General features: G+C 51.2%; 12 protein-coding genes across 12 annotated transcripts; 8 read left to right on the forward strand and 4 right to left on the reverse strand.

The window, feature by feature from the left end:
• Positions 1-189: 189 nt before the first annotated feature.
• On the forward strand, positions 190-3,228 carry N7515_005260 (uncharacterized protein; the record flags this gene model as incomplete). Its single annotated transcript, XM_056666004.1, has 3 exons — positions 190-292; positions 347-1,543; positions 1,604-3,228. The coding sequence occupies 3 exons, from the start codon at positions 190-192 to the stop codon at positions 3,226-3,228; spliced, it is 2,925 nt and encodes a 974-aa protein (XP_056519600.1).
• A 353-nt stretch (positions 3,229-3,581) lies between these two features.
• On the forward strand, positions 3,582-3,877 carry N7515_005261 (copper metallochaperone ATX1; the record flags this gene model as incomplete). Its single annotated transcript, XM_056666005.1, has 2 exons — positions 3,582-3,669; positions 3,726-3,877. 2 exons carry the CDS (start codon positions 3,582-3,584, stop codon positions 3,875-3,877), a joined length of 240 nt encoding a protein of 79 aa, XP_056519601.1.
• Positions 3,878-4,278: 401 nt separating this feature from the next.
• On the reverse strand, positions 4,279-7,336 carry N7515_005262 (DUF2293 domain-containing protein; the record flags this gene model as incomplete). The annotated part of the gene is made up of 5 exons (XM_056666006.1): positions 4,279-4,405; positions 4,493-6,621; positions 6,684-6,974; positions 7,026-7,145; positions 7,202-7,336. 5 exons carry the CDS (start codon positions 7,334-7,336, stop codon positions 4,279-4,281), a joined length of 2,802 nt encoding a protein of 933 aa, XP_056519602.1.
• A 582-nt stretch (positions 7,337-7,918) lies between these two features.
• N7515_005263 (uncharacterized protein) lies at positions 7,919-8,392 on the forward strand (the record flags this gene model as incomplete). The annotated part of the gene is made up of 2 exons (XM_056666007.1): positions 7,919-8,220; positions 8,278-8,392. The coding sequence occupies 2 exons, from the start codon at positions 7,919-7,921 to the stop codon at positions 8,390-8,392; spliced, it is 417 nt and encodes a 138-aa protein (XP_056519603.1).
• Positions 8,393-9,104: 712 nt separating this feature from the next.
• Positions 9,105-11,440, forward strand: N7515_005264 (RING finger and CHY zinc finger domain-containing protein; the record flags this gene model as incomplete). Its single annotated transcript, XM_056666008.1, has 3 exons — positions 9,105-10,388; positions 10,444-10,801; positions 10,875-11,440. The coding sequence occupies 3 exons, from the start codon at positions 9,105-9,107 to the stop codon at positions 11,438-11,440; spliced, it is 2,208 nt and encodes a 735-aa protein (XP_056519604.1).
• A 1,064-nt stretch (positions 11,441-12,504) lies between these two features.
• On the forward strand, positions 12,505-15,420 carry N7515_005265 (IQ calmodulin-binding motif domain protein; the record flags this gene model as incomplete). The annotated part of the gene is made up of 1 exon (XM_056666009.1): positions 12,505-15,420. One exon carries the CDS (start codon positions 12,505-12,507, stop codon positions 15,418-15,420), a length of 2,916 nt encoding a protein of 971 aa, XP_056519605.1.
• Positions 15,421-15,716: 296 nt separating this feature from the next.
• On the forward strand, positions 15,717-17,075 carry cia1 (iron-sulfur cluster assembly protein CIA1; the record flags this gene model as incomplete). Its single annotated transcript, XM_056666010.1, has 1 exon — positions 15,717-17,075. One exon carries the CDS (start codon positions 15,717-15,719, stop codon positions 17,073-17,075), a length of 1,359 nt encoding a protein of 452 aa, XP_056519606.1.
• Positions 17,076-17,337: 262 nt separating this feature from the next.
• kexA (serine-type carboxypeptidase kexA) lies at positions 17,338-19,347 on the reverse strand (the record flags this gene model as incomplete). Its single annotated transcript, XM_056666011.1, has 3 exons — positions 17,338-18,681; positions 18,732-19,092; positions 19,175-19,347. 3 exons carry the CDS (start codon positions 19,345-19,347, stop codon positions 17,338-17,340), a joined length of 1,878 nt encoding a protein of 625 aa, XP_056519607.1.
• Positions 19,348-19,970: 623 nt separating this feature from the next.
• N7515_005268 (SAM-dependent methyltransferase) lies at positions 19,971-20,858 on the reverse strand (the record flags this gene model as incomplete). The annotated part of the gene is made up of 5 exons (XM_056666012.1): positions 19,971-20,027; positions 20,074-20,192; positions 20,245-20,355; positions 20,430-20,447; positions 20,534-20,858. The coding sequence occupies 5 exons, from the start codon at positions 20,856-20,858 to the stop codon at positions 19,971-19,973; spliced, it is 630 nt and encodes a 209-aa protein (XP_056519608.1).
• A 625-nt stretch (positions 20,859-21,483) lies between these two features.
• Positions 21,484-22,106, forward strand: N7515_005269 (endosulfine family protein; the record flags this gene model as incomplete). The annotated part of the gene is made up of 3 exons (XM_056666013.1): positions 21,484-21,519; positions 21,568-21,651; positions 21,714-22,106. 3 exons carry the CDS (start codon positions 21,484-21,486, stop codon positions 22,104-22,106), a joined length of 513 nt encoding a protein of 170 aa, XP_056519609.1.
• Positions 22,107-23,710: 1,604 nt separating this feature from the next.
• On the reverse strand, positions 23,711-25,097 carry N7515_005270 (ICE2 family protein; the record flags this gene model as incomplete). Its single annotated transcript, XM_056666014.1, has 2 exons — positions 23,711-24,514; positions 24,573-25,097. 2 exons carry the CDS (start codon positions 25,095-25,097, stop codon positions 23,711-23,713), a joined length of 1,329 nt encoding a protein of 442 aa, XP_056519610.1.
• A 1,247-nt stretch (positions 25,098-26,344) lies between these two features.
• Positions 26,345-27,502, forward strand: N7515_005271 (MYG1 family protein; the record flags this gene model as incomplete). Its single annotated transcript, XM_056666015.1, has 2 exons — positions 26,345-26,403; positions 26,470-27,502. The coding sequence occupies 2 exons, from the start codon at positions 26,345-26,347 to the stop codon at positions 27,500-27,502; spliced, it is 1,092 nt and encodes a 363-aa protein (XP_056519611.1).
• Between the last annotated feature and the right edge of the window lie 463 nt (positions 27,503-27,965).

The raw sequence follows: 27,965 nt of genomic DNA on the forward strand, positions 1-27,965 counted from the left end.
CAGCTGATCCCGATCCTTATCGATAACGATCTCCAAAAAACTTTCTTCAATGCTGGCGGCACCCACTTCCTACAACGTCGCATGCGTGCATATGTATGTTGACCGGCTGCACTTATACTGTTGCATTGGCCAGTATCGAGATGGTTTGGCCGGGTCTTGAACTGATCGCAAGAGGCAAAGAAAAATCCCATGGATGAACATCCAGACAGTGCTCTACATTATGGGCACGTAGGACGAGCTGTTTATCTTCCGGAGGAGCAGACATGGACATTCACTCGTTCTTTTGCAAAGTGTATGCAGCTATGGGACCTGCTTTGTTCTTCGGAATAGCTGACATCTTCGCCAGTCCCGCCGATTGTATATGCCGGAGTTACCAAGACAACAGTCCCCTCGCCCTTTCGTACAGATGACGCTCAACCAGTACCCAGAGTACCCGAGAAAACCCCCAGAAAGCTGATCACAAGTGTGCATCCAGACCTTGCAGCGTCATGGTCCTCCATTCGGGAAGAGCCTTTGTCGAAGACTGTCACGACCACAACTGAACAGTATGATCCGGAGGTCTCGACGCTGTTCGATCTCGGTTATGCCGTGGATCAGAGACGCCATGACAAGAAGTTGCGCTCAGTTCCAATTGCAGTGGCTGTGACCGGGGACTGCCGCAACATTATCTCTCTTCGAACTCTAGAGGAGGAAATCCTGGAATTGACTTCTCCGGAAAAGTTAGCCTTTCGTGCTCCATCAATCGATACCACTGAGATGTCTCAATGGTCTGACTGTGGCGCACCAATACGTCAAGTGTGCTTTGCACGCCCAATAGAAGAGAAGCCGATTTTTCTGGCCGCTCGTCTCCCCACAGCAACCGTGATATTTCGACCTCTCTACCACTGGGATCCCGTGCCTATGCGCTTCCCGGATAGCGCGCTAATGGGGTTTTCTATACCTTTACAAAATTCTCGACTGGATGCCAATCCGATCGTGAAGGTTTCTTTATCGCAGACAGGAGGATTCCCGCACGCCGATGTAACCTTCAATCCCTGGTATCAGAAACAATTTGCCATCGTAGATACCAGAGGCAACTGGAGTGTGTGGGAAATCACCGGCAGACAGCGCCTAAAGCTTGCGACTTGGTCTGCCGCACTTGTCAAAGCAGGCTCAATGCCCTCGCCGGACCCCACGCGCAAGCGTGGTAGCACTCGACTTGATGGTTGGGCTTCTATTGAATGGGTCCACAGTGTTGGATCGGTCGTTGTCGCCAACCGGCGCAGTGTTGTAATATATGCATTCACAGATGACCAGGTCCCGCCTCGCACGGTCGAGCTGGGAATCACAAGGCAATCCGAGTGGGTACTGGGCTTGCAAAGAAATCCACGCAACCCATCACAGTTCTTTGTCCTAACGACGACTCGTATATTGTGGTTCGATATCGGGGGTCTCCCAGGCGAAGATGATACGAGCCAGTCTTTACATCCTCGGGCCTCTTGGAGGCACTTTCGAGATCCAGAGGACACGACGTTGCGCCTTAGCGACATAGTCGTATATCAAGGTACGTGATAGTTGAACATTCGAATCCAGATCCAGTCTCTTGATACTGATGTTTATCTAGATCTATATCTCGTTCTGTATTCCCAGCTCACGCAGCTGGTACAGGCATTTCCATGTCCTTTCATAGCCGACGAACAGACTGAATCCATTTCCGTGCCCGATCCTCTGATACTCGATGCGCCGCTATTGATGGACGTACCTCCAAACAGACACGACTCTCCCATGCGATTCTCGTCATTGGTGTTCAGAGAGATTGCCCATTCTGTTACCCCGCTGGGCAGGAGCTTTTACAACCCCGACCTGACTCTGATCAAGCTCTTCTGGATGGATGGAGATCTTGCCGTCCACGAATCTGCTTTCAAGGGCCCGCGTGGAGATCCAGAGGAGCCGGACCCGTTCCGCGAAAGTAGTATTTTGCGGCTGAGAAAGCGCTATACCCCGACAGCATATGTCAGACCCGATGATAATTTCGTGGTGGATGACTGGGATGAGTCCGTAACACAGCAGGCAGTTGCTCCCCGCTACAATATTTCCACTGCGTCCGATACAGGCTCGGACTTACAATGGACCTTGGATTTCTCTACCATTTATGACATAGCGACTGGGAAATCGGAAATACCTCGGATCAAGCAAAAGAAGAGACAACGGCCCAAGCCAAGGACGCTTGACGGTTTAATCGCGAGTCTACAAAGCGAAATGGAGACTGGGCCGATGAAGCAGAGCCCAAGCCAGACGTTGGCTGAAATGAGTGGCAAAAGACTGTTGGCCGAGGGTCTCGATGAAAGCGCCGATGATGTGAAACGACTCGTCTCGGCACTTATGCCCGAAAGCCCGGACCCCGGTGCTCAATGTCGGTATATGCTCCTCTCTATACCAATTTCGAATGATCGGTATGGTATTCCAGCCAAGTTGTCCGAGGAAGCAGACAAGAATCTCTTCAACGTCTATGACCGGATAGTTGATGATTGGATGTCCACGCTCCCTCGCATCATTCCGGTGCATACGCGACTCATGAAAGAGAAACTCATTCGGGGAGTTGCTGCGGATCTCATCCTCTCGCGTCTCCTCAGGATCTCAACTTCCTTGGATGGCATCAATCTACCCCAGCTTGCAGATGCCGAGGAGGATCAAGTAAATGAGCAGGCTGTGGCACAGAATCAGCATCTGCATTCCAGCTACTTCTCGTTGTTGTCATCATCACAGATCCCTGCAAGTCAGTCCTCAATGACCAATAGCCGACTCTTTGGATCCAGGCGGGACCCGATGCCCGCCCAGCAATCCAAGTATGCCGCAGTTCCTGTCTTGAGTGGTCTCTCAGCATTCACCACATTCAAATCCCAACGTCCAACACCACGGAATGTTACAAATCTTTTATCCCACTGGTCAGTAGGAAGCAACCCGCAGGAGTATACATGGGAAAGGATCGAAGACGAGGAAACACGGCGAAGTTCTCGGCCGAACACGCCTAGGAGCAGACGAAAGAAGCGCTCACAGACTCGTGACCAATCCCTTCCTCCTACCCCATCAGTTCCTATGGTCCGTACATGGGGCAGTCAGCCAGTTGCTCCACGCATCAACAGTAGTCAGCCTACGGATGGGATGCCCATGACACAGATGGAGCGGGGAATTTTCGGAGCGCGTGAATTCAAGAAACCGAAGAAGAAGAAGAGAGCAGCTGGCTTTTAGAAATATGAAATGTAATACAATAATACTCATCAATATGGCTAATATGGCTCTGTATACTCTGTACTTGGTGGCCTATTAACAATTGGTTGTGAGAAATCACGCCAATTTGACTCAATTTCCCTCAAGGGGCTTCTGACAAATGCATACTCCGTACTTAAGAACATGCATGGGTTCAGTATAAAGTGCTTTCCTGCAATAATTTCTTTTCTTTTCTCTTTTCTGATTTCAGACCATTATTATATTTATACCATAACTCCAAACTTCACCGTCTCTCTGCCAAGCATCTTCGATCTTATCACAGCTTCCCCTCCCCCACACCAAAACACCCCTCACTACGCGTTCACCAAGTCACAATGTCCGACCACCAATACAAGTTCGGGGTGACAATGACCTGCGGCGGCTGCTCCGGTGCTGTGGAGCGTGTCCTCAAGAAGCTCCAAGGTAATGCGCGAACTATTCCCTCGCTTCTTGTGTTTACTAACACGTCTTGTTCTTAGGCGTCAAGTCCTTCGATGTCAGTCTAGAGACTCAAACTGCCACCGTCACCACCGAGTCTGATCTTCCCTATGACACGGTGCTGGCTACTATCAAAAAGACCGGCAAGACTGTGACAAGCGGCGAGGCCGATGGGGAGACCAAGGAGGTTTAGGTCAGCTATGCAGCCGCATGCTCTATATATCGAACACTTTTGCGTCATCGGACAAAAGGGCAAGGGTCATGAGCCAGTCTCGAGACCGTATACCCGAAGACAACCCAGGAGGGAGTCCTTGGGCAGAATACACCAATATATATATGTGATAGGTTACTCCCGTGGAAGTTCACGACTAGATGATTACCTACGATGATACACAGATGAAATGAATAGAGATAGAGAGACCAGAGCGGATTCAAATTAATATTGAAAGCTGCAAGTAGAGAGTCTTAAGAATATGCAGCAGGGTATCATGAATAGTATCAAATGCAATGCAATGTGCAACCAGAAAAACATCATCGAAACGAGCAGTTTTTCCAAACCGAGACAAAGGGGAATCAATGGAAGATGCGAGTGGGTTAATCCACAATGACAACACGCCTTCCATCAAGGACGGAATAATACGGCGAATGAGGTTCCACTCGTTGGACGTAGACTGGGCGGTTTTGCTCCGTAGTCTGAGATGGAGGATAATCGTGAGACGAGCTGTGAAATCCGTGTTAGCACAGCCCGTTTCAAAGGCATAGGAAGCTGAGTGGTCGGATTGGTTTAGTTCCCCCGATAAAGGCTTACCGCAAGAAGGCGAGCCCGCCACTGACTGGTCTTTCAAGAGGGACCTGAGGGGTGGACCCGCGAGGCTGGATAGTTCCTGTAGTAGCAGAGTCCGAGAAGGTGCGAGGGTACTCGTGGGAAGGAGCCACACGCGAGCCTATGAACAATGGGCTGTGTCGATCCGACAACGCCTGAGTCCGATACAGCTGCTTCGTGCGAGAATACTCAAGATCTCTAGCACGGGGTTTCTGACAGAGGTCCCCAGTGGGCTGGGTCTCGGGTTCTGGGCGCCTGGCGACGAATTCATATGGAGGAGGTTCATAATGGTCAACGTGCTGAACGAAGCCATCGGCATACAGGTTCCTGTCAGGTTGAACATCCTCTGGTAAAGGACGGCCATGGTCAACGCGGCTGCGCCGCATGACCCGCGGTTCCACTGGAGCACGGTCCAGACGAATACTACGATCACCAGGGTATGGATGCCAGTGTCCAGGGTTCGAAACGGCCGGAGCAGCTCCGAAGGCATGCTCGCCTTCCGAGACAAGGATACTGGCGCTGGAAAGCCCAGGTCGATTCTGAGGCTCGCGTGGTCCGTTAATAGGCTGCCGACCCAAGACTGACCTTGCATCATGACCAAGCTGGCCATTGGAATAGAGAGCTGGGTTCCTTTCCCGCTGATGTCGTCCTATAAGAGGGGCTTGTTCCACTGGCAAATAGTCTCGACGGGAATGAGGCTGGTCCGGACGATAATCTGGAATAAGTTCAACGTGACGATGAGGACGGGGCGCAAATCCCTCGGAAATGGGAAGGCCAATGGGCCTTGTAGTCCGCAAATCGGGACGGGCTTCATCTCGGGAATCTTCAGATGCCAGGCGTCTTCTTTTGCTCGCTTGCTCGCTGTCCCTTCCCTTTTCGACAACATCAGGGTGATGCATCGTCTCTCCTTGAGGATATCCTGGTGTGACCGATCGGAGAGACATCTTGTTCGTCATATGCACTAAAGGATGCGCGACCTCAGTCCGTCGGTGCTCTGATGGCCAGGGGTTCTCAATCGACGGTAAAATCACATCCTGCGCGTTGGATCCTGGTCTGGGATGAGTAGATCTCGCTGAGTCAGTGTATCGTCCTATGGGATTCCATTGTCGTTTCTCCTGCGGTCCGCTCACGAACACCGGCGCGTTGGTCCTGTCCGGCTGGGGGGATGGCCTTTCTCGTCGGGACCTTGGTTCCATCCTGGAAAGAGGAACATCCTGTAAGTGGATCAAGTTCGTACTTCTGGGCCCAGAGAGTTCTTCTAAGACCTGTAACTCGGGTGATTCCTGATTACTTGGTTTAGTGGGCCTGGCTTTGAGCTCATGTCCCGACGTCTTTTGCTGGAAGTCCGAGTGGATATAACTCTCCTGGACGCCTGCATATCTATGTCGATCCATTAGTGGAGTAGCGGGCACACGCTGTGTTTGGCTATCAATACTGGCTGAGCCTGGAATGGTTCGCCGACCAACCTCTGCGCGTTGAGGAATCATGTCATGACGCCGAGCAGCGGGTGGGTCCTGAGCACTGCGCTGCTCGGCGTATCGTGGGCTTCGCTTCCCAGCTGGGCCGCTAGCAAACCTAGGGTGTCCAGAACCATGTATACCTCTATATTCCTGAATGGCACGGTTCCATGCTTGGTACCTGTGGAATCCACGACGGTTCGTAGTGTCCTTTGCCGGTATTTCTGTGACAAAGCGGAATCCAGGCGGTGCTTCTTCAGATGGTTCCCGTGGAAGATCCTGATTAGGAGGTTGTGTGTTGCTGATGGGCTGACTCCGGACCTCATGTGCACGAGGATGGCTAGGTAGTATTTCCACGCTGTGGTGCCCTGCCTTGGACGCCACATCTTCCTCGGATTCGCTGTCTTCGTCGTCAGAGATAACGATCACCTCACGGAAGATATCCTCCAGGACTGTCTGGCCATTTTCATCGTCCCCTCGCCACTCAATGAGCTTTGATAAGGTCGTGTGCTCAACAGTTCCTCTTGCTTCATGGAAAGAAAGGTGTTTTAGGAGGCGGTCATAGTCAGTGTAGACATGCCGAATGTGAGCAACCACAGCCAACTGAGCTCTGCGAGCCATCGGTAATTCAGTCGCCGTCCCAACTTTTTTGGTTCCCTTATTTGTGAATCAGGTTTGTCATATTCTATTTCTTCAATCGTGGCCGGGTGCATGCTTACCTTCTGAAACGCCGTCTTGATGATTTGATTCAAGTCTGTGTCTGGTATGTTTGGAAAGAGGTCCCTCAAGGCATCCCGTGCTTCTGTGTTCAAAGTTATTTGAGATATTTCAGAGTCAGCCCGCTTGTGCTCGTCGGTCCCGCCAGTAGCATAGATGGCGACTGCTTTGCCAGTGCTTGTGAGATGGAACCCGAGCTCCGAGCAAACATTTGCCACAACAGTACTAGGAAAATGATATCCTATCCTATGAACATGCTGGGATAGGTTGTGAGAGCGATGGTGTGGGGTAGTCTAGACAAAATAAGCAACGTTGGCGAAACAGTGACCAGCCAGGGTTCTCACCGATACAGCGTGGATCTGAAGACCCTCAGCTCGACACCTCTCCTTACACGCCGTAGTAAGTAGAGGATTACCTGCAGGAATGAAGGTGTAACCACTTGGTGCTTGCGCTTCAAAACAAATCTGCGTATTATTTGTTAACCGTTCGGTCTCGAAGCCGAAGGATGGAGGATACATACGACACTCCGAAGTTTCTTCTTTTCTTGTGTGACAGATTCCATGATGACCTTATGCCTTCGAGCTCTCCTTTGAGCCGCCCTACTTGGACTGCGCCTGGCCAAAGCCGAGGCAGCCCTTCCCATAACCCGGGCCATAGTTCTGATCCAAACAGTCGCAGAACCTTATGGAGATGAAGGCTTAACACATTATTCACGATTGTTAAATGTGTTATGTGATCTGGTAGATGATATGCGCCTGGATCACCGAGTAAAGGTGGAAAGTGCACAAACACGAGAAAAGACGTGTGTGTATGCACTGGGAGCAGGTTGCAATGCAGAAGGTACGAAGCTAACTTATGGGCACCCCGCGGTCGCCCAAAACAGAGATAAGGTCCTTATTGTGCTCAAGTCGAAAGAGGGTGAGCAAAGAGAGAGGAGGAAATAAAGGGAAAAGATTAAAAGGAAAGGGAAATAGAGACGAGGGGAAAGATCTCAAGAGACCAGAGACCAGAGGGCAGGGAGGGATTGATAAGATTGCGTTGCGGCCCAAGTCACCTCTCCTAATCGTAGTCCTGCCTGAGGCTTCGATCTTCCCCAACTTTGACCTTCGATTCTTCATCCCTCCAATACCAATCCGACTATTTGTACTCAACAGTTCACATATCTCCGACTTCGCTGGCTCCAACTGTGTGCACCTCTGTGGAGATTGTTGGCTCCAATTCGTCCCACCGATCGGACATGAACGCTTCGATTCAGACCATGGTGGATCGGCGAGCTGTGGTCCACGCATACCGTCACCTCTATCGACAGGGGTTGAAAGCCATTCAGTATTCGACACCAGGTCGCTATATCCTTCTGAAGTCCCTGCGAAAATCCTACCGTTCATCCCCATCCGAAGAGTTCGATCCTGCCAAAATCGCCAACACTATCCGTTTTCTCGAAAGGGCCACCGAGGTCGCAGGCATGGAACACAAGATCTTAAAGAATCTCCTACTAGTGAGGTATTGGCAGCAGGATCACCTTGCGAAAGAGGCCCGCGTGTGAGTGATCGTTGCTGGCAGAAGTGGAGAAGAAAGCTGCTGACTTGCTACTACTAGTCCACGAAGTCTGGGACTCGGTCCTGTAGAGCAGCACTTGCGGACAAGCGTTTTCGAACATTATAATTTGACACTTGACCGATTGAATGAGAGCTTAGGAACCTGTCTCAGATGATTCAGACTCCACAGTTCTCGACTCTCATTTTGGTCCCGATCCGACCCGCCGCACTAGATCGTGCATCGTCAGGCCTCAGTGCTTCCCTTGGGCAGGAATTTGCATCGATGCGAAGTAACCCGCCCAAAAAGGAGTTCTAACTGCCGGGAAAGGACGCAGCCAGAACGCCGGCACCCATCTCAATCGTGTCAGGCTCCTGGGTGGGACCCGATGGCCAATCCTGCCTCTGGGCCATCACCAGGCGCCTAGTCTCGTTTATTTGGCATACGAAGTATTATGCCCGTGGTGCTCTACATGCCGTGGCATCTAACTTCAACCAATTCTAGTCTCCACTCTCCAGACCTAAGGCACATCAGCGAATACATGGTGAGGCCGGTCGCAAAACGTAATGACTGGGAAAAACAGTACAAACAAGAGACTGCGTGGTAAAATCCCCTGAGCAGATCTGAGCAGATTCCAATTCAGATGACCATCTCATTGCTTCATTTCAACAATTTCATGAGTTATTACTGCGTAGTTATGTACACAGTACGATGTCCAAGTAAAAGTCCCCACTGGAGACTGCCCAGGCATGTGACGATGATTCAGCATCGGAGGCGGTGCCCGTGGACGTCACATGCCACGAGGTCTGTTGTTTCAGCTCCAAGTTTGGGTTTGATTTTGCTTGACTACAAGCATCGTGTCTATTTGAAATGATGTTTCACAGCCCTTCATGAGTGGTTTCATTTCCTCGCTGCTAATCCAAGTTGGAATCCGATCCCCCAATCTGCCACCCCCACCGACCAGGCAGCCACATGACACCCAATCCGAACCTCAGCTGAACGAACCGACAAAGACATCGACAAGCGATAGCAAAGTTGAAGATCATAGACCTGTCACTCAACTGAGCCAAGATCACCGACATACACTCAACAACTGTGGAGATGCGGGTGCGGGGTCCCTGCGTAGCGCTGTCTTCTTCACAACCCTGACCAAAGAAATGGATGGACGGAATTTCCAGCCAGAGGGCAACCGACCAGTGGCCAATGACACATCTGAATCTATTCGGAGCGCGGCTGTGACAGAAGGTTTATTCAATCCTACCCATGGCGCCGATGCCACTCCGCTACTGGACCGCCGAGACAGTTCGACGAATCCACAAGCTTTACATCCCGCTGAGATGGTGGGCCCACAGACTGAACCGCGTATTGGAGCTTCAGAAGTAGCCGTTGGAAGGCCACAGCGATCTTTGGGCAGTGCATTTGACCTAGATACTCCAACACAGTCTTCACTTCCAGCAGATGATGGGATGGGAGTGCTCCGAAGCAAGATCATCGCGATCAGGGAGATGCAGGTCACTAATCTTGAAAAGGCCCGACTAGTTCATGATCTGATGACAGAAGATTATAAATCATCCCGTGACAGTTCGAGTACGTCTGGTGCAGCGGTGCGTTCTACTCCATCCAGCCCGCAAAAGTTAGGGCGGCCCACGAGTCCGAGCGCTCCCGGGGTCTCGGAAAACAATACATCTGGACCAATTTCACCAAGCCTTGAGTCGCCTCCACTACAGGAGCACTTGTTCTATCTCACACCTGAAGATCTACGACCGACCTATGTCCCCAAAACAGAAACAGGGACACCAGATATCGAAACTTGTGACGAGGAATTGGATACAGAAGAACAGGAAGAAGACATTCTTGGCTGTGTGCATTATCATCGCAATGTGAAACTCGAGTGCCACACGTGCAAGAAATGGTATACTTGCCGTTTCTGCCACGACGAAGTTGAAGACCATTCTCTTATTCGCCGAGATACTGAGCATATGCTTTGTATGCTATGTGGGGACGCCCAGCCTGCGGCGCAGACCTGTAGGCAATGCTGTGAGCAAACAGCCCACTATTATTGTGAGATCTGCAAACTCTGGGACAACGACAGCAATAAAAGCATCTACCATTGCAATGACTGTGGTATTTGTCGAATCGGACAGGGACTAGGTAAAGACTTTTTTCATTGTCAGGTGAGGGCTCCCCGTGAAATTAGATGATGGCTGATGAGCGCTGACAACAACACAGACCTGTTCCGTCTGTCTTCCCATGTCCATTGAGAACACCCACCGTTGCATTGAACGGTCCACTCAATGTGATTGCCCCATATGTGGAGACTACATGTTTGATTCTCCAGAAACCGTGGTCGTCATGAGGTGCGGCCACAGCATACACCACAAGTGCCTTGAAGAGTATTCCAAGAGCTCTTTCCGTTGTCCGATCTGTAGCAAGACCATCACCAACATGGAATCGACATTCCGAAACTTGGATCGCACCATCGAGAGTCAACCTATGCCGGAGGAGTTCAAGGACACCAAAGGTCTCGTTTACTGCAACGACTGCAGTTCAAAATCAGTTGTAAAATACCATTGGCTTGGCTTGAGATGTGACTTGTAAGTTCTCTTCAAAGATGGATGAATGTCAGCTAACGGTGTCTAGATGCGAGTCGTATAACACAGCCCAACTTCGCATTTTGCATGGTGACATGTCGGCTCAACCTGAAGAACATATGGGGGAAGATTTGATCTCCCGGCCTCGATCGTCTTCACTCATCGAAGAGAACGACTCGATGTCGTCTTCGCTGGCAGCACTGACCGTCAACGACACCTCGGTCTCTCGCTCAAGGCTGAGCATTCCTACGCCTCCTGAACCGGAAAGGCGATTCTCATCTTACAATATCACACGGGGCCGTGCTGTCTCGCCCGTCGTCAGCAATTATTTCGGACTGCCGACTGAGCGCGAATCTGAAACCCCCTCATCGATGCCCTTCTTTGGGGGCCCGTCTCGTGGCGAGAATGAGGATTATGGGGCGCTGAATTTCTTGAGCAAGAAGTTTACCTACAGCTATGGAATATTTGGTGGTGAAACAAAAGCAGCGGAAAATATTTCGAAAGCTGGCAATGAAGAGATCGATGGAGAATCCTCTGAGTCAGCTGAGTCTGAGAGTGACGATGAAGAGGACGAAGATGAAGACGACGAGGAAGATCAAGATCAACATCACATCGAAATTTTCGGCCATCAATGAGGCCGATATAGAGCGGTCCTCGCCCATGAGCTTAGATATCAGGTTGATTCGTCATCCTGAGGGTGGTGCCTTTGCCCCGAAAGATTATTCGCGGTAAACCCTTGTGGTGCAACGAACGCTGTGCAATCATTGACTAAACTATCCCTAACCCACGGCTTCAGCTTCAAAAGCAACTCCATGGTGCCGTATCTGGCATGATCATACCCAGCAACGTTCGCATGAGGCCCAGTAGCGAATGAAATGTTTTCGGGCTGATATGATGGCGCACTCATACCTCAAGCTTCCATTACATGCGCTTGCGACGAAGGTACATTTATCCTAGAGCCTGGTTGATATGTGGGCCTACACAGTCAATCAGAGATTGGCTAAACGAACTTGGAGCATGTTTATCTCCACGCACATCCAGCAGCTGGCTTGCTGCATCATAGCGTTCAGTTTTGCTTTGTTTTCCGAGGTGCAGCACATCGACAGCATGACCGCAACGATAGCAGATTCATTCGAAGTTTTATGTTTGACCGTTCGGTCTGCACTATATGTATTCATCTCTTGTAGTATCGGTGCCTATAACTATTGATTTCCTTAGATATAGCCCTAAGCTATAAATAGCGAAGATCGCAGATCTCGTCATTATCGCGATATCCGCTTACCTCAGCGACGTTCCGCATGCGGACTGAGATTCCATCAATCCATCGAGTCCAGATGACTTTCTACCCGTATTCAGAACATGTGCTCTGTCTGTTTTCATTCTCGAGGCTATTTAGACTGTTCTCAATGAAGATCTTGACTCTTTTCTACCAATTTCCCTGAAACGAGGCACGGATCCCTCCGCACCCCCAGCCCTGAGCCGAATGATATGCGCATGCGTTTCTCTCCTTCATCTCAACCGTCTAGATTGTTTTCTTCTGTTTTGTGACTTGATATCAGTCGACTGGGATCTTATGATTTAGTTCACCAAAAAAAAATATCTGGTTGAATCAATCCCATAATAGCCCTCCTCACAATCTCCTATCAGTACTGCCCCGCCGACATCCTCTCCCTCTTCGCGTCGCATTCCCGCCCGTATTATGATCCGTCGCAACTCCGATATTGAGATCCAGCTCCCGGATGCTGGGCCTACACCTCTTTCTCCTGATTCCGTGAGCGAAGTCGACGTGGAGATGCTCTCCGAGGAGCCCGCTCCTCCCTTGAGTCTCCCGTCACACATCGCAGCCCGGTTCTACCGGAAAAGCAGCAAAGTTCGCCGCTCCTCCTCCGCCTCATCTCGACGAAGCTCGGTGTCCTCTCTGCAGTCCCACCACTCGAGCGCATCATCGAACGGCCCGGCAAGTGCAGACAGTACTGCCCAACATCTCCGCCGCATGTCCATCTTGGAGAGCCGAAAAGCACGACTCGCGGACCGTGCATTGTATGCGGAGAAAGTGAGGCTGCGAGCCTCTTTGGCTAAAGCGGCAACAAGGAATCTACAAATCGAAGAGAGGGCCTTAGCCGCCCAGCAGGCCCGCGAGCGTCTACTTGCCGACATCACTGCCAAGTGCGAGGACCAAGTCAAACGCGCCAAGAAGAAGGCCGAGGACCACCGGGACAAGATAGCTACCGAAGAAGCTCGAATGCGCTTGGAAATGGCAGAGAAGTTTGCAGAGGCAGAGAAACGGCGCACTTTGTACCAGCAGACTCACCGACGCCAGCGGACGAGCAGCTTGCCAGTCACAGAAGAAAAGAAGATGTCCAGAGAGGTCACCAAATCGCTTACACAAGATGCAGCTGCGCGGAAGATCCAACGCGTGTGGAGAACCCATCATGCGAAAATGGTTATGGGGCAATTCCGGCTGTTGAACCTCACAGTGGATCGAGTCCGCGACATGAGCTTCGAGGAAGTAGGCGCACTGCTCTCTAACGGCGCGCTACTAGATACTATGACACGAGTGCTCCGACTTTGCGACCCGCAAGACATGGAAGGTGGTTCGATGGGCGAGAGGGGCGCAGTACGCACATTCCTTAGCAGTTATCTCATCGTCACTCATCCGAAAGAAGTCCTGAGCAGCAATGGCGATCAGGAGCAGGATCTGATTGCCAAAGCCCGGGAACTACTGCTAGCCTTTGACCAGGTCACGGCGCTACTATCGTCTGGTTGCTGCTCTCCATCCGTTATCACTGCGGATCTTCAGACTTTGTGTGAATCACACAATGTGTTTTTCTCTGCTTTCCATGCCTGGAAGACCCACGACTCTACCGTTTTAATTGAAATCATGGTGGCGCAGTTTGTTGAGTTGGAGTTAATCTGGCAGACGGTCAAAAACGATACAGCCGGCGGGGCTGCAGAGGACTACAGGCAGGGAATTCGTCAGAACCAGATTCTGTTGCTCGCCCGTCTGAAGAGACTTGCTGGACCTGACCGCCACATGGAGATGATCCGGGATTCATTGAAGAAAGCCAAACGGGAGAAAAAGCGGGCTGCCTCCAAGCAAGCTATTCCTCGGTCTGTCGAGGCCGCTCCTCCCACCGCGGATGTGCTGACGGAGAGTGTCGCAACGCCTCTGAGTGAATCATTTAACAATATCGATGCTGCCGTGTTCCAAGAGCTGGATAAGCAGCGGACATCTCCCCATGATAGATTCACCAAGATCCTCACCCCTCTTCCTGAAAATCGGGAGCTGGTGCATGAGCTTCTCCTCAACAAAGAATTCAGGATCGAGGAAGCACCCTACACTGAACCACGCAGACAAATCATGAAGCAGATGTGCGAGACGATGAAGATTGAAGTTGCAGCTGGGCACGGCACCAACTGGACTGTGGCCATGGCTACTGTCATTCAAGATCGCTTACTGCGTTCACTCCAGCGGGGAAATTCCCTTTACGTGATAATCAGCGAAGCGTTGGATCCCAAGCTGGTCCAGAGCCAGTGCGAAGCTGGCACATTTTCTTATGAGAACTTCTTCGTGTTCATGAACAACATTTTACCACGGCTTTGCGCTCCTTATCGGGACTCGGTGGTCAAGGCGTATATCGAAGATACCTCCGGCGATGCCATTGACCGGTTGGCTCGTTTGATGAGCGTAATTGACCTGCTTTCACTTGATCAGACGAATTTTATGATCCAGCTTGCCGCACCCCAGCTCATCGAAGAAGCCCCGGGATATGAGAAGCGAGCATTTGACCGGGGCGTCGCAGATGGGACCATCAGCCTTAGTAAGACTAGACGCTTTTGGCGTATTCATCGCAAGATGATCGTTGATGAGATGAAGAAGCGGGATCCAGAGGGCATCCAAGGGGAACCGCACCCACCATCAGCACGAGTCTATGCCCAAGGACTTGCAGACACCGTTCTCAGCAATGCCCTCGTGTCCGAGGATCTAGTGCCAGAGACACTGAGTCTGGACCGCCGACGGCTTGAACGGCTGCACGCCAGGGCGTTCCAGATCGTTGCCACGGCTTCCATCCTCCTGACAGCAAAAAACCTGCTCAAACGGGACGCACGGTCTCAATGGAAGGCCGAAGCAGATCGGATTCTGTCGCTCGACTTCAACGAGATCACCGCAGAGCGGGTCCAGTCTATCCTCGAGTCCACGCATCCGATGCCACCTGCTGCGAGCGCCCAACTTGCAGCTACAGTCAGACGAGTCCTCGGCCCCGTGGCTACTGCATGTATCGCAGCTGCGCCTCAGCTTGCAGTGGTCACCTCAGAGGCACCGACAGAGTCGCCTGGGAACACAAACTCCGCCCCCAGCTTCTCCGACCCGGTGGCGAAACTCATTCTCTCCCGCCTCCGTAGCCATGTCCTGTCGCGTCTCAGCGCAGCAAGTGCGTCTGAGCGGGTGCGAGCTACCACTACGGCTAGTCAGAACCTGGCCGGAGCGGGTATGCCCGAGTTCGTTAATGAGGTTGGAAAGCTGGTAGAAGAATTAGAGAAGATCAGAGAGGTGGATTGGCTTTGCCATGGGACTGTTTATGAAGGTTTATACGAAGAAGGCGTTGCACAGTGAAGGCGTCCTTGGATGAGCATTACAGAGCATATATCATGTTTCTTTTCTTCGTTTCCTGTTTGGTTTCTTCTGCTTTTTTATAATGTTGGATTCTGAAGATTGAGAGCGATTAGGCAAATTGGCAGGACATGTGATTCTTAGACTTGTATGGTCGATGCCCTGAATGTTAGGCCATCACTTAAACTCTCCTCCCTCTCCCTATCTAATCAGTAACCCCACACCTAAAATCGCACCAACCACTTTCCCCTCCAATTCCTCATGAACAGGACAATATTTCTTATGACACTCCTCTCAAGATGTCTTCAATCACAATAAAACACCTCTCCGACCTCACACCTCCCTCCCAAGAACGGACTTGGCTCACATCCCCGCATCCCACCCTCCCAATCGTCGCAACCTGCAGCTCGGACAAGACCATCCGCATCTATTCCCTTACAAACTTCACCCTTGTATCCACAATCACAGGCGGACACAAGCGGTCCGTCCGCACAGCAGCATGGAAACCGCACATGTCAGGCGAATCCGTACTGGCAACGGGCAGTTTCGACGCAACGGTTGGCATCTGGCGCAGATGGGATAGCTACGGACGAGAAGACGGAGCCGGGTGGGGGATGGGAGACAACAAAGAAATTACCGCCGAAGACACCACAGCACCCAATGACATCGACACCTCCAACCGCGAAGAAGACGAAGAAGAATGGCGGTTCGCCGTGCTACTGGATGGACACGACAGCGAAGTTAAGTCCGTATCATGGTCAGCATCTGGAATGCTGCTTGCAACCTGCTCGCGCGACAAGTCGATCTGGATCTGGGAAGATCTCGACGACGGCGACAACAACTTCGAGACCGTCGCCGTGATGCAGGAGCACAGCGGCGATGTAAAGTGTGTTTCGTGGCACCCTACAGAGGAATGTCTGGCTAGCGGGAGTTACGACGACACGATCCGGATTTGGCGGGAAGATCTTGACGATTGGGGCCAGGTCGCTTGTCTCAAGGGCCACGAGGGCACGGTCTGGTTCCTGGATTGGGAGGGACAGGATAGCGTACCCCGTGGTATTTCCTCTGGAGCCGCAGCCGAGTCCGACTTGAGTACTTTGCAAGCTCAATGGCGCACGCAGATCTCCCTCTCCGGCCCTCGGCTCCTCTCCTGCTCGGATGACCGTACTGTGCGTGTATGGCGTCGTCAGCCGAAGGAGTCACAACAGCAGGCAGCACTGTCGTCTGCGGCGACGGGAATCCCGAGTATTATCCGGCCCATGGGGACGGATGAGATTTGGGAGGAGTATGCAACCCTGCCGCGTGCGCATGAACTGCCTATTTATGCTGTTGCATGGAGTAAGCGGAGTGGGCTTGTGGCTTCGACTGGTGCGGATGGACGAATTGCCATCTACGAGGAGCGATTTGTTCCGGCACAGAATTCAGAGCAGCAGCAGGCTGATCCGGATGCTATGGATACTACGTCTGGTGATGGTCTGACAACACCATTGCGGACTGAGTGGGTGCTTGTCGGTATTCATGATGGGGCGCATGGTATTTACGAGATCAATCATGTTGCCTGGACGAAGAGGGCAGACCGCGGGTCTGGGGCTGAGGAGGAGGTACTTATCACGACGGCGGACGATGGGAGTGTCAAGGTCTGGACTGTGACCCGGTGATTTAGGATTAAACATACACAGTAGCTACGCTACCTGTTGGATCGAATTGGCTTGGTATAGATTGAAGGCTCTGTATTTAGGACCTTAACCCTGGAGAAGAATATTTAATGCTAGATAGCGAAAACAAAGCATGAAACCTTTGCATAAGGTCTTCATTCCCAAATCCCACCTAAGCGGTTGAAATGCAAATCAAACCCCTAGAACGCCGCCTCCTTTATACAAATGCAGCCATAGAGCAAACCGGGGTGGGGCTATCCATTTGCTATGAAGATGGGCGGGTTTCTCCAGCCCCCGGATGCAAAGCGTGGTGATCATCATCATCGCTCGTCTCACCCACAGCATAATGGTCGTGCTCAACACCAGGGGAGTGAAGCTGATCCAATTCAGATTCATCAAAGTCACCCGTCTCGACATCACGACCGGAACGCTTGTGCTGGAATCTGTGGAGAATGGAGGAATTCTCCGCTATATCATTATCCGAGACATCTCTGTAGCCCCCGCGAGAGTTGCGACGATTGCGCCAGATGAAGAAGCCCCAGACAAGCACACCGATAATCACAATTACGAGAACGGCCTCGCCAGACTTGGTATAGGCGTGCATCTCGGTCTGCTTCAGCTTTTCCTTCTCGTCCTTCTCATGGGCGGTGCTATTAGTCTGCCCTCCGACAGCAGTCTGCGGCAATTTCTCCCCATCGATGCGGGAGTCCGAAGGCTGGCCGCCGATACTGGCGATGTCGACGTTCATGAAACGGTCGAGCATGTCGCGGCTCTGACGGGGGTTATCGAACGGAACCATGTGGCTTGAGTTATAGAAAAGCACGTAGGTTAGATTACGGGCGGATTGGTAGATGCCAGCGGGTTCGTCTTCGAAAGACCAGTCATGGCGCGGGGCCCAGACACCGGGCGAGGTCTCGAAGCCGCTGCCGCCCTTCCATTTCATGTTGTGAATCAGAGTCTCCGTTCCGATATGGTTACAAATCAGATCTTTGTCGCCACTAAATAGAAGGATGTTGATGCCGGATTCAATTAGGCCCGGGAGCAGGTTGACGGAGGGGAGGGATTTCTTCGCGGTGAAGGCCTGGTGGACCATGCCGGAGCATTCGGTCCAGCCGGACTTCTTCGCTGGATTTATATTGAGAGCCTTGACAACGTCCGGTCGTTGAAGATATGGCTCAATGTTTGCCAAGTCAGGAGGCCAGTTCATGCCACAGGATAGGGCCTTGTCCTTGAGGCGGATATCGTACATGTTATAGCACTGCTGGTTCTCAGTGGTGAGGTCAAGGAACTGCTGCAAGACAAACTCGCACTCGCGTAGATCCAGCCTGTCCTCTGCGCCTGGGGCCTCCAACTTTGAGAGACAAACTTTGTTGAGGGAGTTCATCTTGTCATGGAGAGCTGTTCCCGGTTTCACGAGGCCTTCTCTCTCGACGAATTTGAGATAAGATGGGTACTGATCTGCAGGGGAGATCCAGCCGTTACCAATCAGCAGACCTTTTACAGGCCACTTTGTGCCGCCATTCGCTGCACGAGCCTCGTTGCGATCCTGGATGGCCTTTGCAATATATGGGATATGCTGACCAGCATAAGATTCGCCTGCGATGTAGAGCTGCAACATTGTTAGAGAGAAACCCCAATGCAGTAGAAAGAGAAACATACGTCATCAGACTCGTACTCAGGAAATAGGTCAAAGAAAGTCTCCAAGAAGGTGACAAAATGAGCAGCCATCTCGTCCAACTCATGGACATAGCTATCGGTGTTGGCATAGCTGAACCCCGTCCCGACAGGCGAATCGACGAAGAGCAAGTTGGCAAACTCATCCCACCGGCCTTCGTTATATCTCAGCGTCTGGTCGTCATTGAGTCGATAGGGCCCAACTTCCATCAATGCACCATCCATTGAGCTACATCCTGGACCGCCATTCAACCATATCACTGTGCGCTGACGGTTTGCGATGTGGCGGTTCTGAAAATGCCAGAAGAACAGGTTGCCGTTTGTTTCGGGATCGACCTCGATGTGTCTAGAGTTGTCGCGTCAGACAAAGCACCTTGACAGTGGAACACCGAGCTTGAAAAGCTTCACCCGAGAACCGTGGTACTCACCCAGCATGCATCTTCAGAAAGGGGCCCTCAGGTGCCCCTGGTAAATTGTGCACATAATAGTCCGCTGCCGAGCTGGCCGACACGAAGGTTGAGCTCAACAGCACCGACAAGGCGGATATTAACGTCACAGCACTGCCCCTTATGGGAGATGATAAAAAGGGTATTGAAAGCATTTCAGCGGTCCAGCGCGAGTACCATAGGAATAGTATAGGGGAATAGTTGAGTAGATGTCCCTGGGAGGGACTCGTAGGCGTGGATCAACAGATCATGAATTCAGACACGTGGAGGGCACGGGTGGGAAGTCTGCGGGATTTGAACCAAATAGCCCGGGGGTAAAGCAGAAATCTCCGTGGTCTTTGGAGCACAAAGAGAAAGGAGATTCAAGGTGGAGAGTCGAGAACATGACGGAGTCTCAAAAGGTAATCAAAGCTGGCGTGGCCTGTGGTAATGCGGGTAATGAGATGGTAATTACATGATGCACTGCCACACACCACTCTGACTCTGTTTAATCATGGGGTAAATTACTGTATTAAAATACCACTCGGGCCGAATTGTCCCTACTGTGTAGATTGCGCCTCATTGCGCCTATTGAGAGATCAATCGAGTTTGGTATTTTGCATAGTTAATTGATATGTTCTAATCGACCAGATGGCAGATAGTTTCTATTTAGATTGACAAGATCAAGGGCGAAACTCCGACTTTTTATTTTTCATACATGCCCAGGCGGTAGTAGGCGCTGCTTCAGCCACTTTCCGACCTTATTATCCTTTAATTTGGCAGATCTTCAGATGTGAACTTAGAAAAGATCGTCGAGGGACTTGTCGGCGTCGTGTTTAATAAGATCCACCATCCCCTGAACTGTCAGCTGCTTGTCTGTGGCAATCAACAGGGTCACTTACATCGGGCATAATGGGCTCCCCATTGGCATCTTTGACGTAGCGGAATGGCATTTCAGTGCGCTCATGCTCGTTAATGAGCAGTTCGGGGTAGTCGACATATTGAATTTCCTCGAGGGGCACTTGGCACACCATCAGCTGGCATATTCACTATCTATATTTCACAGTACTCACCCTTCTCGTGCACAACCAGGCGAGTAACTCGCACAGCAGTATCTGTAGTCATCTGCTTAGGTCCCAATCGGCGACCAACGTAGCCCTTCTTCCTCAATTCCGAGGTGCGATCTGTAAGGTTGTTAGTACATTTGAAGTGAAACTACTGTACTCCCTAGTTAGAGTATGGGGAGACAAGTACATACCTCTTGGTGGGTCATCACCTGCAGCAGTTAACAGTCAAATGTCAGTCCGAACTCAATCCATATCTCGTGGGGTTCAAAAGAAAAGAACAAAAGGCATTCCATACCGAGAATTCCACCAAATAAAAAGACTTCAAAAGTATTACCATCCTCAGGACTCAACTCGGTCGTAGCAGATGGATCCAACAAACAGACCTTATCCTTACGGTCAGCGAATATCTCCTCGACACTACGCTGTTCGACCTCGAGGCCCTTGGTGGCGGCCAGATCCGCGGGCATCTGCAGCTCGGCGGGCACAGAGCTCAGCAAGAATCTTGCCCCGCGGGCATGGGATTCACGCGCAATGCAAGCATATTCCAGAGTGGACCATGGGCCCAACTCAGGGTCTAAGTGTTCAACCACAAAGGTTGGTTGGATCTTCTGTTCGGCCATGTTGGTGTGAGAGACGTCACAGAAATTTGCGGGCGGAATGAAGTTTGGGAAGGTTTTCGGCCCACTGCACGTCGAGTGGAGGACCAGCCCTGGAGGACTTATGGATCAGTTGAAGTACTGTGTAAGTACCGAGTAAGTACTGTGTGTGATCATAACGTAGTTAGTACTAGTAGTCTTGAATGAACTACATTAACTGTTCATGTGATCTAGGAATTATGTACGAATAATTGCACTTTAGCATTAAGAAAGATAGAGATAACTGATAACTGTATAACTCGACTATATACTCATCCTCGAATAATTACACAGTAAAGAATGAGAGAAGAGTACAAAAAGTTCCCTAATTTTGGTTGTCGGGCCCATGTACTGTGTGTACAGCGTCATCTACGTACAGCACCCACTACAAATATCGTGTCTCTGATTCCTCTCTTCCCCTCCGGACCATTTCAAATGAAATAGCCCAGTCATAAATACCAACCGTCTTTTTAAAATTTCTCCTCTTCCTTACTTCTTTTCCTCTCTTCCCTCTTCCCCGAGTGTCACAACCTCACTTCATTCTCCCCGCCCTTATCCTTCCCGCCTCAACTTCCCCCCGCTTCAACATTCCATCCTCCAACTCATCATCATGAATCCGCATCAACAGAACAAAGTCGATATCAACGTGGGTACTACATCGACTATATTATTCTCATATCTAACATTATTCCAGTCGCTGAGCCCAGAGGAGCAGCGCCTGCTGCGCCTCTACGGCAAGATGCCCACCAAGAAAGACCTCCTTCAGAACAAGCTCAAGGCAAGCCAAAGATCCCCCAGCACTTATCCCTCAAACCAACTCTAACACATCGCTTTCTACAGGAGCGTAAATACTTCGACTCGGGCGACTACGCTCTCAGCAAAGCAGGCAAAGCCTCAGACGTGGGCGTGACCAACATTGGCTCGCGCCACCCAGTGCCGGAGAACATCCCGCATCTGACATCGACCTCCCCAGGCGCGAACACTTCCAGCAACAACGGCAGCATCAGCTCCCAAGGTGGACAGCAGCTTCCGGGCAGCGTCAGCGGACACCCCGGCTCGGTCGGCTTCCAGAGCCGCAGCCCCATCAAGGAAGGAGGTAGCTTCCTGCACCGTGGATCCAGTGCGAGCGAGGGTGAAACTGGCTCTGGTCTTGCTTCTGGATCTGCTCAGGGTGAGCAGGAACTGAGTGTCAGTCCCCCTCCTGCGAGAGAGGGAGTTCCTATCCGTCGGTAGGCGAGGAGCACTTACTACACTTACTACACTTACTGGACTGCACTGGACTGTGGCTGTCCTGAGGACAATCGTTGCATGCATATCTTTTGAAGGAGGTCTGTGATTTCACTCTCAAAAGCTCGGCGCTATGGGGATTTTCATATTGTTTTTTTATTTTTTTCTTTCTTCTCGAGGGGAGGAACTGGGATAGGATTGGGATGCACTGCGGGACAGAGCAAGCGTGAAGGAAGCAAAGACGGCCGGTGCTCGTTCGCCTGAGCTGATGTTATCTTCCGAGAGTCAGCACCATAAACCCCTGTCCAGTCAATCGATCACTGCCGGCTCTCCAGCGTCTTGACCTTCTTCCTTTCTCTGCAATTATCGTCATTTATCCAATTATCATCAGCAATCTGTGGCATTGCAATTTTCTCTTTTTACTTTCTGCTATGTTTTCTCTCTTTACTTACCGCGTCACTTTCGGTGCATTATGTCTGCTTGTATTCCTTCTGGCTGCCATGCTTTAGTTATACACATGGAGGGATCCACTTACCGTGTCTTGACTTCTGCCGTGTTATTTGTATCAGCCATGCGATTTGTCCATATCGAATAAAAGATTATTGGCCTGAGATCGGAGGACCTGATGCGTTAAAGCTGGAAATGAAGCAGTACGTGTTTAGTGACTGAAACAAAGTCTTTAAATGACTACACCGACTTGCGACTGGTACATCTCTACCAGTGGACACTTAAAAATCAGGTAGTTGTAGAAGATCTGGATTTCTATTGGACCCCATCGAGAGCATGACAAGTGAAAGGAAACAGAAACTGCCAAGATCCTGCATACACAAAATGGTTTGAGTCGAGCCAAGACCAGATACATGGAGAGGCTCGGGGGTGGAAAGCGAGCAAAGATCCAGAAGGCTGTGAATGGGAAACTTGAGCGAGACAGCAAAGGGTATAGGTGCTGAACATCGTAAACAGTAGTAGTAATTCAGGATTGGTGTGAAAAACAAGACAAAAATGAAGAAAAATAAGCACGAGGTTTATTTGATGTCGTCGGATCGTGAAAAGGAGGGGGCGGATGGAGCGGTGTTTTATTGCCTCGAGCCGCCCAACAGAGGGATTGCGAGGTGACAGGCTTCGGGTATAGGGCAATCAGAAGCACTGGAGGCGAAGGGGTGTCAACAGACAAATCCACACTGGATAATGCTGGTTGAATATGTCAAAGCTCTTAGATCGTACAGCCATGATATCACCCATAGCAATCGGAAGGGTAAGTCTGGCGAAATATGGGTAAGAGTGACTTGAGACGGAATCCGATCAACAGCAAGACCGGGGATATGTGGCAGGATCGAAGCTTTTCTGGCGGACTCGATCTGCCGTGGCTGTTGCAATGCCCCCAAACTGATAGTGAAACCCAAGAAACAACGCTAAGCGGCATCTTTCGTTGTCAGAGGCGGCGAGATGGGTCACTTGGGTGGCTTCTAACCGACTGGGCTCGTCCAGCAAGGTACGACGGCGAAAAAAAGAACGAAGAAATCCCGTTGCATTGTGCTTGGATTCCCACCGCGCGTTGTTGGAGCAACTACAGAAGCCAAGCGCAGGTACGACAATTCAACAGTCATCATTCAGTCGGTTTTCCAGTGGCCTGCCACTCCGTGGTCGAGATCATCGTTTTCCCCGAGCCACAACTCGACCGCGTAAAGCGTTATTGTGCAGGCAAGATTGATCCACCGCCAAGGGTTGCCTCCACCGTTGCCATGACTGCTCCACCATTCGCCGCTGCCGCCCATTGCTTGTGATGTTGATGCGAAGTGTTGCATTAACAGACTGGTGTAGACCGCGATGAGGATACTCGGGGCAAAGTAGCTCAGGAAGCCCAAAACCTGACCCGCTGCATCGGTGTCGTCTATGGAAGCTTCTTGGGAGAGGGCACGGGCGCCTGACTCGCGGACAGCGGGGATGATACGTGTCGATGCATACAGCACGAGGAGGCGGTACGCGAGCGAGATGAGGACTGAGGGCGTGACAGCACTGAACACTGCGGTAATAACGTTGAATCCTGCGTGAATAATTGACGGCAGCAGGGATAGCGCGTGCATGAGTTGAGTATATGAAGCCATGATAATGGGAGGTAAAGGAGGGAAGTCTCCGCTTTGTGAGGGCGAGGGAATCTGTTCCACGGGGTGCGACGGCTGGTAATCGGTGAAGATCTGGTAGATGCAGAGGACGATGTAGGCGAAGAGAAGAGAGCTTTCGACGGGGTTTCCACGGCCACTACCGATACCCCAGGCGCACAGAATAACAGCGCATGTGATAGAGACTCCAATCAGAGCGGCGTCGACATTGGAGATCTCCGGGAATTGCAAGACACGCCAGAGGAAGTAAACGGAGCTGGAGATGATGGTGGCCGACAAGACCAGGAGACCAATCTAGAGTTGAGAGTCAGTCTGTGTCCGGTTATTCGAATGAGAGATATCTGAGACATACCATCCAGCTATCGCTGCGCCCACCTCGGTTGACCAGCCAGCGGGTGATTTGCCCAGCGGCCTGAATCACCAATAAACTGCAAAAGCCCTCCGCCAGTTGGAAGACAGGCGTAGACCATCTCAGAAGTCTGTCCCAATTGCCGAGTGTCACAGTTTCCACCAGGCCGTCACGACCAAAGAGCCATTCCTGGAGAGAGGAATCGTGTGCTCTCTTGCCGCTGAATGTGCGCTCTGCCCATCCCATGTTGGTGCTATCTGAATCGACCGAGAAGCGATTCAGCGACCAAATCAAAAGAACCAAGATGACAGCCCATTGTGAGAACCGGAGAACGGTGATGATAGAGGATCGGATCCACGATCGGTCAGGGGTGGTGACCTTCAATAGTGAGAGGAAGAAATAGAAGGCGGCTAAGGACAGCGAAAAGGCCAGGCCACATGTCTTGCCGCCCACATCGAAGGCGAGTGGGATGGACGAGACAGTGACGGCGAGGAACAAGGCCGATGAAAAGACTCGTAAGAGCCACATCGGACCGCCGAAGGAGGTGGGTACGGCGGAACGCGAACGGAAGAATCGAGAAAAAGAGGCGACTGCGGTTTACAGGGAACTATGATCGTGTCAGAGCTAGATGGGGGGGGAAGTAAAGTTAAGGAGGGGGTGGGAAGGTACTGTTTTTCTTTTTTGGCGAGAGCTTATCGCTTGACGCTTCACGTGGGCCTAGGCAGGGAGGACAAGAGTAGGAAAGAACAACAAGACCAGAAAAGCAAAAAAAAAAAAAAAAAAAAAGGAAATCTGGAAGAGATCTGAGAAGTGAAATCTTTGGAGAAAGTAGAAAGGAGGCGGAGTTTCAAACTAAAAGAAGCGGAACTTTCACAGTCTCTTTCTAATTAGTTACACCACAACGCTAAGTGACCGCAAATTGCTCTGCCCGAAAGGGCTAGTTTTGACGCCATTTTAAGGCTATTTAGTATACGCTTAGTCATACCACGTGATTGGTCTCGGCCTAGCTTTTACGGTACAGCGTAGCTAGCCAGTGGACATAACCATTTATCTATTGTTACTGTATTCTTGTCGGCTAACATTATGACCCATTGACTCTACTACTGGTTGGTGAATCCAAGACCATAAACACTACAAGACTCCGGAAAGTTGAAACTAACCCCAGGTGGACCCACTCACGATTCAGCCTCTTTTCACAAGAATCCACCAGCTTTCCACGGAACTCCGGGCTATTGAATAGAACGCTCTTATCGAGAGTCATCTCTAAACGCGATGTTTGTACCTACTAACACCAGGTCCTGGAAATTTGAGTCGTTCGATTGCCCGATATATCATCCTACCATCCAAGTTCAATTCCACGCCGGGATTCAGACCCTCAGCTGCGATCAAAGCCATTCGCTCTCAAAATATATAGAGCGGGAATAGAGGTAGGTAACCTATAGTGAGTATAGGCTATACATGGACACGGGCAAATCGGTATCTCTGATAAGACACAATGACTTCTCATTCTCCAAGTAGGCATCTTTGTCTCATAATCTGATACACAACTGTTACTTCTTACTGGAGGTTCGAACGATTGTTGTACGGAGTATGAATCCGCTTGAAGAGCGAACTCAGTCACGTGTAAGGAATCAGCCCTATTTTTGAGCCCTGATAACCCGATATGGCAATGCAGATAAGAATCTCAGCGAGCCAGAGCGCAGCAATTAATACGTGAATATCTTTCGGCCATCTCCCTTCTATTTTGAATGTTCAGATTGAAAAACTACTTCAAAATGGCCGAGAACGTTGCAAAGAAGCTCAAGACCTCGTCTCCTTTGATCGGGACACACAGGTGAGTCCTAAGCCCTGGAGCTTGCTGCTCATCTAGCTCAGCTTGGTCATGCACTGACAATTACAGCGGCCACTTCCACGCCGATGAGGCCCTAGCCGTTTACCTCCTCCGTTTGCTCCCCACATATGCATCCTCCTCTCTCATCCGCACGCGCGACCCAGCTGAACTGGAGAACTGCCACACCGTTGTCGATGTCGGCGGCGTATACGACCCTGCCACCCACCGGTATGATCACCACCAGCGGACCTTCTCAACAACCTTCCCTCAGCACGAAACAAAGCTCTCCTCCGCCGGCCTTGTATACATGCACTTCGGCAAGGCAATCATCGCCCAGAAGCTGTCTTTGCCCGTGGACCATGCCGACGTAGACCTGCTCTACGAGAAGCTGTACACTGACTTCATCGAGGCCATTGACGCCAACGACAACGGCGTCTCCGCCTACGACGATGCCGCGCTTACTGCTGCCGGTATTGAGAAGCGCTTCAAGAATGGCGGTGTCACCCTCGCCTCCATTATCAGCGACATGAACAACCCAGACCCCACCAGCCCACCAGGCGAGCCCCAGGACGAGGATAGCCTCTTCGGCCGCGCCAGCACGCTCATCGGCAACGTATTTGCCCGCAAGCTGCACCACGCCTGCACGTCGTGGATGCCCGCCCGCACAACTGTTGGCTCCGCCTACGCCTCGCGCAAGGAAGTCCACCCCTCCGGCCGTATCATTGTCCTCCCCCAGGGTGGCGTGCCCTGGAAAGAGCACCTCTACAACTTCGAGGCTGAGGCTTCGGGATCCAAGGAGATTGACCCCGCCACCCAGGTGTACTATGTCCTGTACCCCGAAAGCGCTACCGAGGGAGCCAAATGGCGTGTGCAGTGCGTTTCCACCTCCGAGAGCAGCTTTGAGTCTCGCAAGCCTCTACCGGAGGCGTGGCGCGGTGTCCGTGACCAGGACCTTGATGGTGTCATGGCCGCAGAGGCTGAGAAGAATGGTCAGAGCAAGATCCCCGAAGGTGCCGTCTTTGTTCACGCTAGTGGATTCATTGGTGGCCACAAGACGAAAGAGGGTGCTATGGCTATGGCTGAACGTAGTCTGGAGCTGTAAGTCTACGGTTATTGTCAACACGGAAACAAAAATTGAATTTTGATGGAAACATTCTATTTATGACCTTCAACGGAAATACATGATTGGGTTAACGTGGCAATTGGTCCCTTGCAATGGCACTAGGGCGTCGGACTTGATGTGTAGAAACTTCACTTGTTCTGGCATCAGTATACTGGACGACAAAGCAAAGCCTCTTGTGTTTGCATAGCGAGCGGCTCACACTGCCGTTTCCGATATATAGTAGAAATTACTTCCTGCTATACCTGGCGTTTCAGATCCTGTTTTCCAGCTGGACCTGATTTTCGGCGCTGAGTAGCAGACGCGCCAAAAGAAGGTTGGACATGCGGCAAGTGTAGGCACAAGTTTGATAGGATGAGCCTTGGAGGTCGTCCAGTCAAGCTTTCCCGGGGCTTCGCGAGCGATGCTCTCTCACACAAAGCATGGTGCTCGGACTGATTGAGAC

This window comes from Penicillium bovifimosum (assembly GCF_028826915.1).
Source record: "Penicillium bovifimosum strain IBT 22155 chromosome Unknown utg000005l_segment0_segment0, whole genome shotgun sequence".
Lineage (NCBI taxonomy): Eukaryota > Fungi > Ascomycota > Eurotiomycetes > Eurotiales > Aspergillaceae > Penicillium > Penicillium bovifimosum.